We start from the raw sequence: 12,670 nt of genomic DNA, 5'->3' as shown, positions 1-12,670 counted from the left end.
TGGGATGAGGGCATTGCTAGCCAAGCTGCATTCATTGCTCATCCACAATTGCCTAGAGCGCGGTTACGAGTGAAACACATTGCTGTGGTTCTGGAGTCACGTGTTGGACAGACCAGGTAAGGGTGGCAGTTTCCTTCCCTAAGGGACATTAGTGACCCAGATGACATTTTCCAATAAGCAACAATGGATTCATGGTCATCATTAGACTCTTCGTTTCAGCTATTTATTGAATTAAAATTCCATCATCTGCCATAGTGGGATTCGAGCCCGGATCCCCGGATATTATCTGGCTATCAGGACTAACAGTCCATTGATAATGCAAAAAGGCCATCACCTCCACTCCTGCCTATCCCTAGTTGCCCTTTAGAAGGTGGTGGTGAGGTATCTTCTTGAACCGCTGCATTGCTCCTGCTGTGGGTTGTCCCACAATGCGATTGGGGAGGGAATTACAGAATTTACTATGCAACCCTGTTAACACTGACTTCTGTCAAAATTTACCAGCGCACATAATTTGAAATCACAACATATATTGGTCACTATTTTGTCAAAAGAAATTGTTGTCATTTTAAAAGAGTTTGAAGACTCATGCTTTGTTTGATCTAATCCCTGACATGTTTTAATCATGCTGCAGTGAAATACATCAAACTTTAGTCCATAAGATGTGTAATTTTACACATACACTATAATTGTGCAGAATGAACTGAGCTACCTTTTCTGAACGTGTGGGAACTCCATACACAATAACAAATTTATATATCATTATAATGGTGGCTTCAACAATAGTATCCAGAAAAGAACTATTGTTGCCCACATAAACTGTACGGTTAATCAGACAATATGAGTGCACCCAATTTCTACAGGAAACCATGCAGTGATTGATTTTGTCCCATAACATGCAGCCTAAAACGCCTCATAAAGTAGCTTCCTATTTGCTGTTGTTGTGAGATTGTTCCCTGTTGTTGAGTTTGGTGTGGATTCTGTTGCTGATTGCTCAGTGATGTTCTCTGTCATTGTTACTCCTGGCGTGGATGAAGAGGCTGTTGTGGTTGTTAGCTGTACAAGAGTAGATGATGTTCCAACAACAGTAGCTGTGTTAGGAGCAGTTGTCGTAGCTGTATCAACACAATCGTATCCATACATTTACAGAATTTTCCCTTGATTTCACATAAATGTTAACATTAAGTCTGAGAAATATTTAAACTTCTATAGATGGCATTTTACTGTATTTAAGTTATTGATGTAATTATAAGAGAATAAAGTAGAACTGGTTTTACAATCTGCCTGATATCCATGTGTGAGTAAATTGCCCAGATCTTTGTTCTGCATCAATGCTGTGCACATTGCCACATTCAGCAAAGGGCATATTCTCACAATTAAAGGTTGCAAATCTAAGAGAGAGTTGAAGAGGAATTTCTTCTGTCAGAGGACTGTGAGTCTTTCAAACACCTTGCCACAGAGAGCTTTCAGGGGTGGAATACTTTTGTCTATTTATGGCTGAAATTGTCAGACTCCTGATGGGCAGGGGAATCAAAGACTACAAGCAAAAGGCAGGAAAGTGGGCATTAGGAATGTTGGACCGACCATGAGTCTAATGAATGACAGAGCTGGATCTCGTGACTGAATGGCCTAGTTCTGTGATAATGGGGACTGCAGATGCTGGAGAATCCAAGATAATAAAATGTGAGGCTGGATGAACACAGCAGGCCCAGCAGCATGTCAGGAGCATAAAAGCTGACGTTTCGGGCCTAGACCCTTCATCAGAGAGGGGGATGGGGTGAGGGTTCTGGAATAAATAGGGAGAGAGGGGGAGGCGGACCGAAGATGGAGAGAAAAGAAGATAGGTGGAGAGGAGAGTATAGGTGGGGAGGTAGGGAGGGGATAGGTCAGTCCAGGGAAGACGGACAGGTCAAGGAGGTGGGATGAGGTTAGTAGGTAGGAGATGGAGGTGCAGCTTGGGGTGGGAGGAAGGGATGGGTGAGAGGAAGAACAGGTTAGGGAGGCAGAGACAGGTTGGACTGGTTTTGGGATGCAGTGGGTGGAGGGGAAGAGCTGGGCTGGTTGTATGGTGCAGTGGGGGGAGGGGACGAACTAGGCTGGTTTTGGGATGCGGTGGGGGAAGGGGAGATTTTGAAGCTGGTGAAGTCCACATCTAGTTCTGTTTCTGTTTCTTATTAACCTCAGCTCTTATAGTCTTACCAGTGTTAATGTAGTGAATCAGTCTTAAGTTAACAAAACATGTCATCATCCTGTCATGTCATAAACTGTATTTTCAACTTAGAAATATGGTGCCACCACTTAAATCTGGTGACATCCATAGACTAACGATACCAGAAGTGTTGTCAGCATCTTATCAACACAAAGATAATCTTAGAAGAAACAATGAACCCATCTCTTAACAACACTTGATAATCAAGATTCTATTCCCATTGGCTGCGTTAGAAGCTTCTGTGTCTATCTCAACGAATGCTTCCTGTCGTGGGATGAGCATTGCAATGATTCCTTGCTGCAGCTTGTTCTATTTAACATGCACCTGCACATACCTTTCCAGTGTACACATCAAAACATGGGATATGAAAGTAAAACCCACCCTATGATTGGAGATACACACCATTTCAAGAAATCTAAAACCTCAAGTATGTCTTCTACCCAAATATTTTGACAAAATTCTCTGTCTATGGTCCCTATCCATCTCCCCATTGAAATTGTGTCTTTCTTACCCATTTAGACCTTTAATATTTCCGAACACCTTCTTCAGCTGGATTTGTTTCAAAAGACTTTTTTTTCAAACATGGTTGTTTTCCAGAAGTACATAATGCTGCAAGAAATAGGAACTGGAGGAGGCCTTTTGGTCCCTTGAGCCTGCTCTGCCAATCAAACAATCGCGGCTGTTCCAGCATTCGTCAAGTCTACTTTCCTGTTCTTTCCCAAAACTCCTTGATCCTCTTATTGAACAAAAGACTATCAACTCAATCTTAAATGTAGAGAAGGGCTCTGACCCCCACATCTGTCTGAAGCAAGGAGTTCGAAAGCTGTCCCATATTTGTAGTCCTGTTTGAAATTTCTTTTCCATTTCATTCACAGTTCCATGCGGTGGTGCCTGATGCCGACAATGTCAATGGCAGCGATACTCCTTCTGAGTGGTGCAAATTCTATTTTACTCTCACTTGACTTCCCTTTCTGCTCTTTGCATTGTTTCTCATTAAGGTATTAGTTTTTACATCAGGGATATCTTCCTGAACATCCTTCGTTAAGGTCTCTACCTTCTACGTGTGGATAGATTTTGTCACTGATCCAAGCCGACAGTGGTACCCCAAAGCTTCCTATGAATCTCCTGGTTCTCAAAGAACATCTGTGTGTCAGCACTAACATAAAGTTGGAGAAGAAAAGCCTCACCTCCCTCTCAAAGAATGCTGGCCTGTTTAACTAATTTGGCAAAAGGCCTTTCTGAAATGAGCCATCGACATAAAGATTAATATTAAATTTGATTTCTTTGATTTTCTAGTTCATTTGGGAAGATCCAAGGAATTGCCAAATCCCACAACCAAATATCGTTCACCAAATATTACTGCTGAAATGAAATGGAACTGGACCGCTTCACCCTTTCATCAGTGCATTATATATACAAAGGATCACAACAGAAATTATTAGTCGTAAAATCCAGGATAGGGAGTATCATCACATCCTAATTTTTCCATTTTCATGGAGCTTTCACTGTACAGACTGATGCTTCTTCAGCCTGTTTTGAAGCTGAACTTGAATTTCAGTTTAAGTGAATCTACAGTAAAACGCTGGTAAGACTCACTTCTGTCAAAATGTATCAGCGCAAACATTTTGAAATCGCAAAATATATTGGCCACTATTCAGTCAAAAGAAATTGATGTCATCTTTAGACAGATTTGGAGACCAGTGATTTGATTGATTTGATCATTGGCATCTTTAAAACCTGCTGCAGTGACATATATTAAAGTATTATATGAAAGTTGTATAACATTCTGTACCATAAGCAAGAAATAGGTTTTATAAATAAGATTTGATATTCACATTTACCTTGTCCTGTGGAATTGAGAACACCTGTTGAGATTGTCATGTTCTGAGGCGTTGATGATCGAGTGCTGCTCTGTCCAGTTGGTAGCTCTTGTGTAACTAACGATGATGCTGAGGTTTGTGAGGTATTTGTTACTGGTTGGAAGGAAGAACTTTTAGTTGTTATTGCAGTTCTTGAGGTGGTTGTTCCAACAGCAGAAGAAAAGTCCATTTGGACTCTGTAATAATGCATAATGAAGTGAACTACCTTTTCTTACATAGGAACAATTTTACATATCATTATAATGATTGCTTCGACCATAGTATCTGGAAAACACTTATTGTTGCACACATAAACTATATGGTAAATTATACTGTATGAGTGCACCCAATTTCTGCAGGAAAGCATGCAGTGATTGATTTTGTCCCAGTACATGCAGTGTAAAACATCTCATAAAGTAGCATACTATTTGCTGTTGTTGTGAGATTGTTCCCTGTTGTTGAGTTTGATGTGGATTCTGTTGTTGATTGCTGAGTGATGTTCTCTGTCGTTGCTACTCCTGGGATGGATGGAGAGCCTGCCGTAGTTGTCAATTGTGCAGGAGTAGATGATGTTCCAACCGGAGTAGTTGTGTTCGGAGCAGTTGTTGTAGCTATATCAACACAATCATATACATGCATTTAAAGAATCTTCCTTTGATTTCACTTAAATGATAAAGTTAAATCTGAGAAATATTTAAACTTCCGTATTTGGCATTTTCTTGTATTTAATGTATTGATGTAATTATGAAAGAACAAAATAAAAAAAAATCAGCTTTTGAGCTTGTAAGTTGCTGCTTGTCCTGCTGTGTTCATCCAGCTCCATACTTTGTTATCTCGGATTCTCCAGCATCTGCAGTTCCCATTATCTCTGAAAACTAGTTTTAAGTTCTGCCTGAAGTTCATGTGTGAGTAAATTGTCCAGATCTTTGTTTAGCATCGATGCTGGGCACATTGCCACATTCAGCAAAAATTCCTGCACCCAAACCTATCTACAGTTTCAACTGGGCCTTTTCAACCTAATGGCAGTTGTATTGAAGCAATGCAGCCTTTCTAGGGGCACACAGATCAGTACAAGATAAGAAGAGAACATACTCCTTTTTACAATATTACCAACGTGGGAATTGTCTAATGAGCAACGATTAAACAGGTTTGGATTTTACTCATTGGAGTTTAGAAGAAGGAGAGGTGATCTCATCCAAGCATGTAGGATTCTTCAGGGACTTAAAAGGGTCATTGCTGAGAGGATGCTTTCACTCATGGGTGGGCCTAAATCAAGAGGGCATATTCTCACAATTAAAGGTTGCAAATTTAAGAGAGAGTCGAAGAGGAATTTCTTCTGTCAGAGGACTGTGAGTCTTTCAAACACCTTGCCACAGAGAGCTTTCGGGGTGGAATACTTTTGTTTATTTAAGGCTGAAATCATTAGACTCCTGATGAGTAGGAGAATCAAAGATTACAAGGAAAAGGCAGGAAAGTGGACATTAGGAATGTTGGACTGACCGTGAGACTAATGAATGACAGAGCTGGATCCCGTGACTGAATGGCATAGTTCTGTTTCTGGTTCTTATTAACCTCTGATCTTATAGTCTTACCCAATGTTAAAGTAGTGAACCAGTCTTAAGTTAACAAAACCTGTCATTGTCCTTTCATGTCATAAACTAGATTTTCAATTTAGGAATACGGCGCCACCACTTAAATCTGGTGACCTCCATAGACTAACGATACCAGAAGTGTTGTTAGCATCTTATTAACGCAAAGATAATCTTCTTAGAAGCAAGTGCATCCATCTCTTAACAACACTTGATAATCAGGAGTCTACTCCCATTGGATGTGTAGAAGCTTCTGTATGTATTTCAACAAATGCTTCGTGTCGTGGGATGGGCTTTGCAATGATTCCTTGCTGCACCTTGTTCTATTTAACATGCACCTGCTCATACCTTTCCAATGTCCACATCAAAACGTGGGATATGAAAGTAAAACCCAACCCATCATTAGAGATACACACCATTTCAAGAAATCTAAAACCTCAAGCATGTCTTCTGCACAAATAATTTGATAAAATTGTCTGTCTATGGTCCCTATCCATCTCCCCATTGAAATTGTGTCTTTCTTACTCATTTAGTCCTTTAATATTTCCGAACGTCTTCAGCTGGATTTGTTTCAAAAGTTTTTTTTCAATCATGGTTGTTTTCCAGAAGTACATAATGCCTCAAGAAGTAGGAACTGGAGGAGGCCTTTTGGCCCCTTAAGCCTGCTCTGCCAATCAAACAATCACAGCTGTTCCAGCATTTGTCACTGAGCTTGAATTTCAGTTTAAGTGAATCTACAGTAGAACACTGGTAAGACTCACTTCCGTCCAAATTTATCAGCACAAACATTTTGAAATCGCAACATATATTGGCCACTATTTTGTCAAAAGAATGGATGTCATCTTTAGACAGGTTTGCAGACTAATGATTTGATTGATCTAATCATTGACATCTTTAAAACTTGCTGCAATGAAATATATCAAAGTATTATATGCAAGTTGTATAACATTCTGTACCATAAGCAAGAAATAGGTTTTATAAATAAGATTTGATAATCACAATTACCTTGTGCTGTGGAAGTGAGAACACCTGTTGAGATTGTCATGTTCTGAGGCGTTGATGATCGAGTGCTGCTCTGTCCAGTTGGTAGCTCTTGTGTAACTAACGATGATGCTGAGGTTTGTGAGGTATTTGTTACTGGTTGGAAGGAAGAACTTTCAGTTGTTATTGCAGTACTTGAGGTGGTTGTACCAACAGCAGAAGAAAAGTCCATATTGGACTCTATAATAGTGCATAATGAAGTTAACTACCTTTTCTGAATGAGTCGGAACTTCATATACAGGAACAATTTTACGTATCATTATAATGGTTGCTTCGACAATGTTATCTGGAAAACAATTATTGTTGCCCACATAAACTGTATTTTAAATTGCACAGTATAAGTGGTGTAGCATGGCAGCTCAGTGGTTAGCACTGCAGCCTCATAACACCAGGGACCTGGGCTCAATTCCAGCCTTGGGAAACTGTCTGTGTGGAGTCTGCACATTCTCCCCCTGTGTCTGCATGCGTTTCCTTCGGGTGCTCTGTTTCCTCCCACAGTCCAAAGATGTGCAGGCTAGGTGGATTGGTGATGCTAAATTGCCCATAGTGTTCAGGGGTGTGTGGGTTATAGGAGGGTGGGTCTGGGTGGGTTGATCCAAGGGGCAGTGTGGGCCTGTTGGGCCAAAGGGCCTGTTTCAACTCTGTAGGGAATCTAATAAAAAAAATGTGCACCCAATTTCTGCAGGAAACCATGCAGTGATTGATTTTGTCCCATAACATGCAGCCTAAAACGTCTCATAAAGTAGCTTACTATTTGCTGTTGTTGTCAGATTGTTCCCTGTTGTTGAGTTTGGTGTGGATTCTGTTGTTGATTGCTCAGTGATGTTCTCTGTCATTGTTACTCCTGGCGTGGATGGAAAGGCTGTTGTCGTTGTTAATTGTGCAGGAGTAGATGATGTTCCAACAAGAGTAGTTGTGTTCGGAGCAGTTGTTGTAGCTATATCAACACAATCATATACATACATTTACAGAATCTTCCCTCGATTTTACTTAAATGATAACACTAAATCAGAGAAATATTTAAACATCCATATATGGCAGTTTCCTGTACTTAGGTTATTTATGTAATTATAAGAGAACAAAATAGAACTGGTTTTAAGTTCTGCTGAAGTTCATGAGTGTGTAAATATTCCAGTTCTTTGTTCAGAATCGATGCTGGGCACATTGCCACATTCAGCAAAGATTTCTGCATCCAAACCTATCTACTGTTTCAACTGAGATAACAAGGTGTAGAGCTGGATGAACACAGCAGGCCAAGCAGCATCAGAGGACCAGGAAAGCTAATGTTTCGGGCCTAGACCCTTCTTCGGAATTGGGGCAGGGGAAGGGGGTTCTAAAATAAATAGGGAGAGAGGGCGAGGCGGATAGAAGATGGATAGAGGAGAAGATTGGTGGAGAAGAGACAGACAGGTTAAAGAAGTGGGCATGGAGCAACTGGGTCTTCTCATCCTAAATGCAGTTGTATTGGAGCAATGCAGCCCTTCAAGGGGCACACAGGTTCAGTACAAGATAAGAAGAGAACATAGATAATGGGAACTGCAGATGCTGGAGAATCCAAGATAACAAAGTGAGGAGCTGGATGAACACAGCATTTCAAGCAGCATCAGAGGAGCACAAAGGCTGATGTTTCAGGCCTAGACCCTTTATCAGAGAGTAGGCCTGAAACGTTAGCTTTTGTGCTCCCAAGATGCTGCTTGGCCTGCTGTGTTCATCCAGCTTCACACTTTGTTATCTCAGAAAAGAGCATACTCCTTTTTAAAATATTACCAAAATGGGGATAGTCAAATGAACAATGGTTAGCAGGTTTGGCCTTTACTCAATTGAGTTTAGAAGAAAGAGAGTTGATCTCATCGAAACAGATAGGATTCTTCAGAGGAAAGGGTAATTGCTGAGAGGATGTTTTCACTCATGGGTGAGTCGAAGACCAGAGGGCATATTCTCAGAATTAAAGGTTGCAAATTTAAGACTGAGTTGAGGTGGAATTTCTTCTCTCAGAGGTTTGTGAGTCTTTTGAACTCCTTGCTACAGAGAGCGTTGAGGGGTGGAACACGTGTTTATTTAAGGCTGAAATAGTTAGATTCCTGATCAATAGGGGGATCAAAGGTTATAAGGAAACAGCAGGAAAATGGACATGAGGAATGTTGGACTGACCATGAGTGTAATGAATGGCAGAGCTGGCTGTCATGGCTTTATGGTCTATTCCCATTTCTGTTTCTTATTAAAGTCTGGTCTTATAGTCTTACCCGGTGTTAATGTAATGAACCAGTGTTAATGAAATGCATCCATCTCTGAACAACACATGATATTCAGGATACTATTCCCATTGGCTGTATAGAAGCTTCTGTGTCTATCTCAATGAATGCTTCCTATCGTGGGATAGGCATTACAATGATTCCTTGCTGTAGCTAGTTCTATTTAACATGCACCTGCACATACCTTTCCAGTGTACACATCAAAACGTGGGATATGAAAGCAAAACCCACCCTACCATTTCAAGAAATCTAAAACCTCAAGTATGTCTTCTACACAAATTTTTAGATAGAATTCCCTGTCTGTGTTCTCTACCCATCTTCCCTTTTTCTCTATTCATTTCTTGGGGTGAGGCCGTTGCTGGCCAAGCTGCATTCATTGCCCATCCATAATTGCCTAGAAGTCGGTTACGAGTCAACCGCATTGCTGTTTTGTTCTATTACATGCACCGTAAAATATCTCATAAAGTAGCTTACAGCTTGCTGTTGTTGTGAGATTGTTCTCTGATGTTGAGTTTGATGTGGATTCTGTTGTTGATTGCTCAGTGATGTTCTCTGTCATTGTTACTCCTGGCGTGGATGGAGAGGCCGCTGCAGTTGTTAATTGTGTAGAAGTAGATGATGTTCCAACAAGAGTAGTTGTGTTAGGAGCAGTTGTTGTAGCTGTTTAACCAAAATCATATTCATTCATTTACAGATTCTTCCCTTGATTTCACTTAAATGATAATGTTAAATCAGAGAAATATTTAAACTTCCATATATGGCATTTTCCTGTATTTAAGATATTGATGTAATTATAAGAGAACAAACTGGAACTGGTTTTAATTTCTCCTGAAGTTCATGAGTGTGTAAATTTTCCAGATCTTTGTTCAGCATCGATGCTGGGCACATTGCCACATTCAGCAAAGCTTTTTGCATCCAAACCTATCTACTGTTTCAACTGAGATAACAAGGTGTAGAGCTGGATGAACACAGCAGGCCAAGCAGCATCAGAGGACCAGGAAAGCTGATGAATTGGGCCTAGACCCTTCTTCAGAAATGGGGGAGGGGAAGGGGGTTCTAAAATAAATAGGGAGAGAGGGCGAGGAGGATAGAAGATGGAGAGAGGAGAAGATCGTTGGAGAAGAGACAGACAGGTGAAAGAGGTGGGCATGGAGCAACTGGGTCTTTTCATCCTAAATGCAGTTGTATTGGAGCAATACAGCCCTTCAAGGGGCACACAGGTTCAGTACGAGATAAGAGGAGAACATACTCCTTTTTATAATATTGCCAACATGGGAATTGAGTAATGAACAATGATTAGCAGGTTTGGCCTTTAGTCAGTTGTAGTTGTTAATTGTGCAGGAGTAGATGATGTCCCAACAAGAGTAGTTGTGTTAGGAGCACTTGTTGTAGCTGTGTGAACATAATCTCATTCATGCATTTAAAGAATCTTCCTTATATTCGACTTAAATGATAAACATTAAATCTGAAAAATACCTAAATTTCCAAACTTTGCATCTTCCAGCACTTAATGCAGTATGTGGTGCCACTTTAGCTGTAGCTATAACAGAACAAAATGGGACTGGATTTAAGTTCTGTCAGAAATTCAACAGTCACTGAATTGCCTATATCTTCTGCTAGCGTGAATGCTGGGCACATTGCCCTATCCAGAAAATTTCTGCACCCAGTTACTTAATGTTTCAGACTTTTTTTTAAAATCTTAAATGCAGTCGTAATAGCACAATGCATTCTTTCAAGGTGTGTGCAAGATCCGAAGAACGAAGATTGGTAAGAAGAGGAGATGCTCCCTATTAGCAATATCTCCCAACATAAGCAGGCAATTTCATAAAGGCCTCAAATCTTTCAGTGTTTGAGTGATTGGATGGATGAGTGAGTGGGTTGGTGAGTGTTCTCAAATGTAAAGGAGTAGTCATGGCCAGTTGGTACAGGTGGGTAATTGAGTTGGTTTGGAGGGGAGATAACAGCAAAAATGAGTGGTTGGCTCAGGTATGATGATAAATAGTCAGGTTGGAGATGGGCAATTTGGTTTGGATTTGAAAGATTTTTGTAAACGAGCATTGGTTTAGTTACGTCAGGGAAATCTTCAGATGAGAGGATGAGTAGACTGGTTTCATTGAGGGTAGAATACTCCAGTTGTAGGTGTTTGGATTGGGTCAAGGAATGGGTAGTCAGGTCAAGTTGAGGGGTTAATTTTATTCATTTGTGATACGTGGATATTTTTATTCTCTATTCATTTGTGGTATGTGGGCATCACTGGCTGACCAGCATTTCTTGCCCAAACCTAATTGCCCTTGAGAAGGTGGTGGTGAGCTGCCTTTTTGAACTGCTGCAGTCCTCCTCCTGTGGGTTGACACACAATGCTATTAGGGAGGGAATTGCAGGATTTTGACCCAGCGGCAGTGAAGGAACAGCGATATATTTCCAAGTCAGGATGGTGAGTGACTTGGAGGGGAACTTGGAGGTGGTGTTGTTCCCATATAACTGCTGCCCTTGTCCTTCTGGATGGAAGTGGTCATGTGTTTAGAAGGTACTGTCTGAGGATCTTTGGTGAATTTCTGCAGTACATACTGCAGATAGTACACACTGCTGCTACTGAACGTCAGTGGTGGAGGGAGTGGATGCTTGTGGATGTGGTGCCAATCAAGTGGGCTGCTTTATTCTGGATGAAGTCAAGCTTCTTGAGTGTTATTAGGGCTGCACTCTTCCAGGCAAGTGAGGAGTATTCTATCACACTCCTGACTTGTGCCTTGTGGATGGCGGACAGGCTTTGAGGAGTCAGGGGGTGAGTTATTTACCGCAGTATTCCTAGCTTCTGGCCTGCTCTTGTAGGCACTGTGTTTATGCAGTGAGTCCAGTTGAGTTTCTGGTCAATGGTAACCCCAGGATGTTGATAGTGGGGAATTCAATGATGGTAACACCGTTGAAAGTCAAGGGACGGTGATTAAATTCTCTCTTATTGGTGATGGTCACAGCCTGGCATTTGTGTGGCATGAATGTCACTTGCCAATTGTCAGCCCAAGCCTGGATATTGTCCAGATCTTTTTGCATGCAAACATGGGCTGCTTCACTATCTGAGGAGTCACGAATGGTTCTGAACGTTGTGCAATCATCAGTGAACATCCCCACTTCTGACCTTATGACAGAGGGAAGATCATTGATGAAGCAGCTGAAGATGATTGGGCCTGGGACACTACCCTGAGGAACTCCTGCAGATATGCCCTGGAGCTGAGACGATTGACCTCCCATAACCATGACCACCTTCTTACGTGTCAGGTATGACTCCAACCATCAGAGAGTTTGACTTCTGACATCCATTGATTCCAGTTTTGCTAGGGCTCCTTGATGCCACCCTTGGCTGAATGCAGCTTTGATTATCAAGGTCTGTCACTCCCACCTCACCCCTGGAATTCAGCTCTTTTGTCCATGTTTGAACCCAGGCTGTAGTGAGATCAGGAGCTGAGTGGCCCTGGGCATCACTGAACAGGTTATTTCTGAGCAGGTGCTGCTTGATTGTACTGTTGATGACACCTTCCATCACCTTCCTGACTATCGAGAATAGACTGGTGGGGCAGTAATTGACTGGGTTGGATTTGTCCTGCTTTTTGTGTACAGGACGTACTTGTGCAATTTTCCACATTGTTGGGTAGATACCAGTGTTGTGACTGTACTGGAAGAAAGCCATAAATAAACAGATAGAACACAGCCCCATATACACTCCATAGA

The 12,670-nt window shown here is 41.3% G+C and overlaps 1 protein-coding gene across 2 annotated transcripts in view; it reads right to left on the bottom strand.

Annotated features, from left to right (window-relative positions):
• LOC125457879 (mucin-2-like) overlaps nt 1–12,670 on the bottom strand; it is a 51,329-nt gene that overhangs the window by 18,964 nt on the left and 19,695 nt on the right. For both annotated transcript variants that reach the window (XM_048542610.2, XM_059651133.1), the window contains exons 3-6: nt 9,422–9,607; nt 7,447–7,632; nt 6,660–6,791; nt 4,491–4,676 (exon numbers count right to left, since the gene is read on the bottom strand). In XM_048542610.2, coding sequence (XP_048398567.1) covers nt 4,491–4,676; nt 6,660–6,791; nt 7,447–7,632; nt 9,422–9,607 — 690 coding nt within the window. The remainder of the gene's footprint in view (nt 1–4,490; nt 4,677–6,659; nt 6,792–7,446; nt 7,633–9,421; nt 9,608–12,670) is intronic.

The sequence above is a fragment of the Stegostoma tigrinum genome, chromosome 14 (genome assembly GCF_030684315.1).
Source record: "Stegostoma tigrinum isolate sSteTig4 chromosome 14, sSteTig4.hap1, whole genome shotgun sequence".
In the NCBI taxonomy this organism is placed as follows: Eukaryota; Metazoa; Chordata; class Chondrichthyes; order Orectolobiformes; family Stegostomatidae; genus Stegostoma; species Stegostoma tigrinum.
Note: the sequence above shows the minus strand (reverse complement) of the source record. Positions and strands in the feature narration are given on the sequence as shown.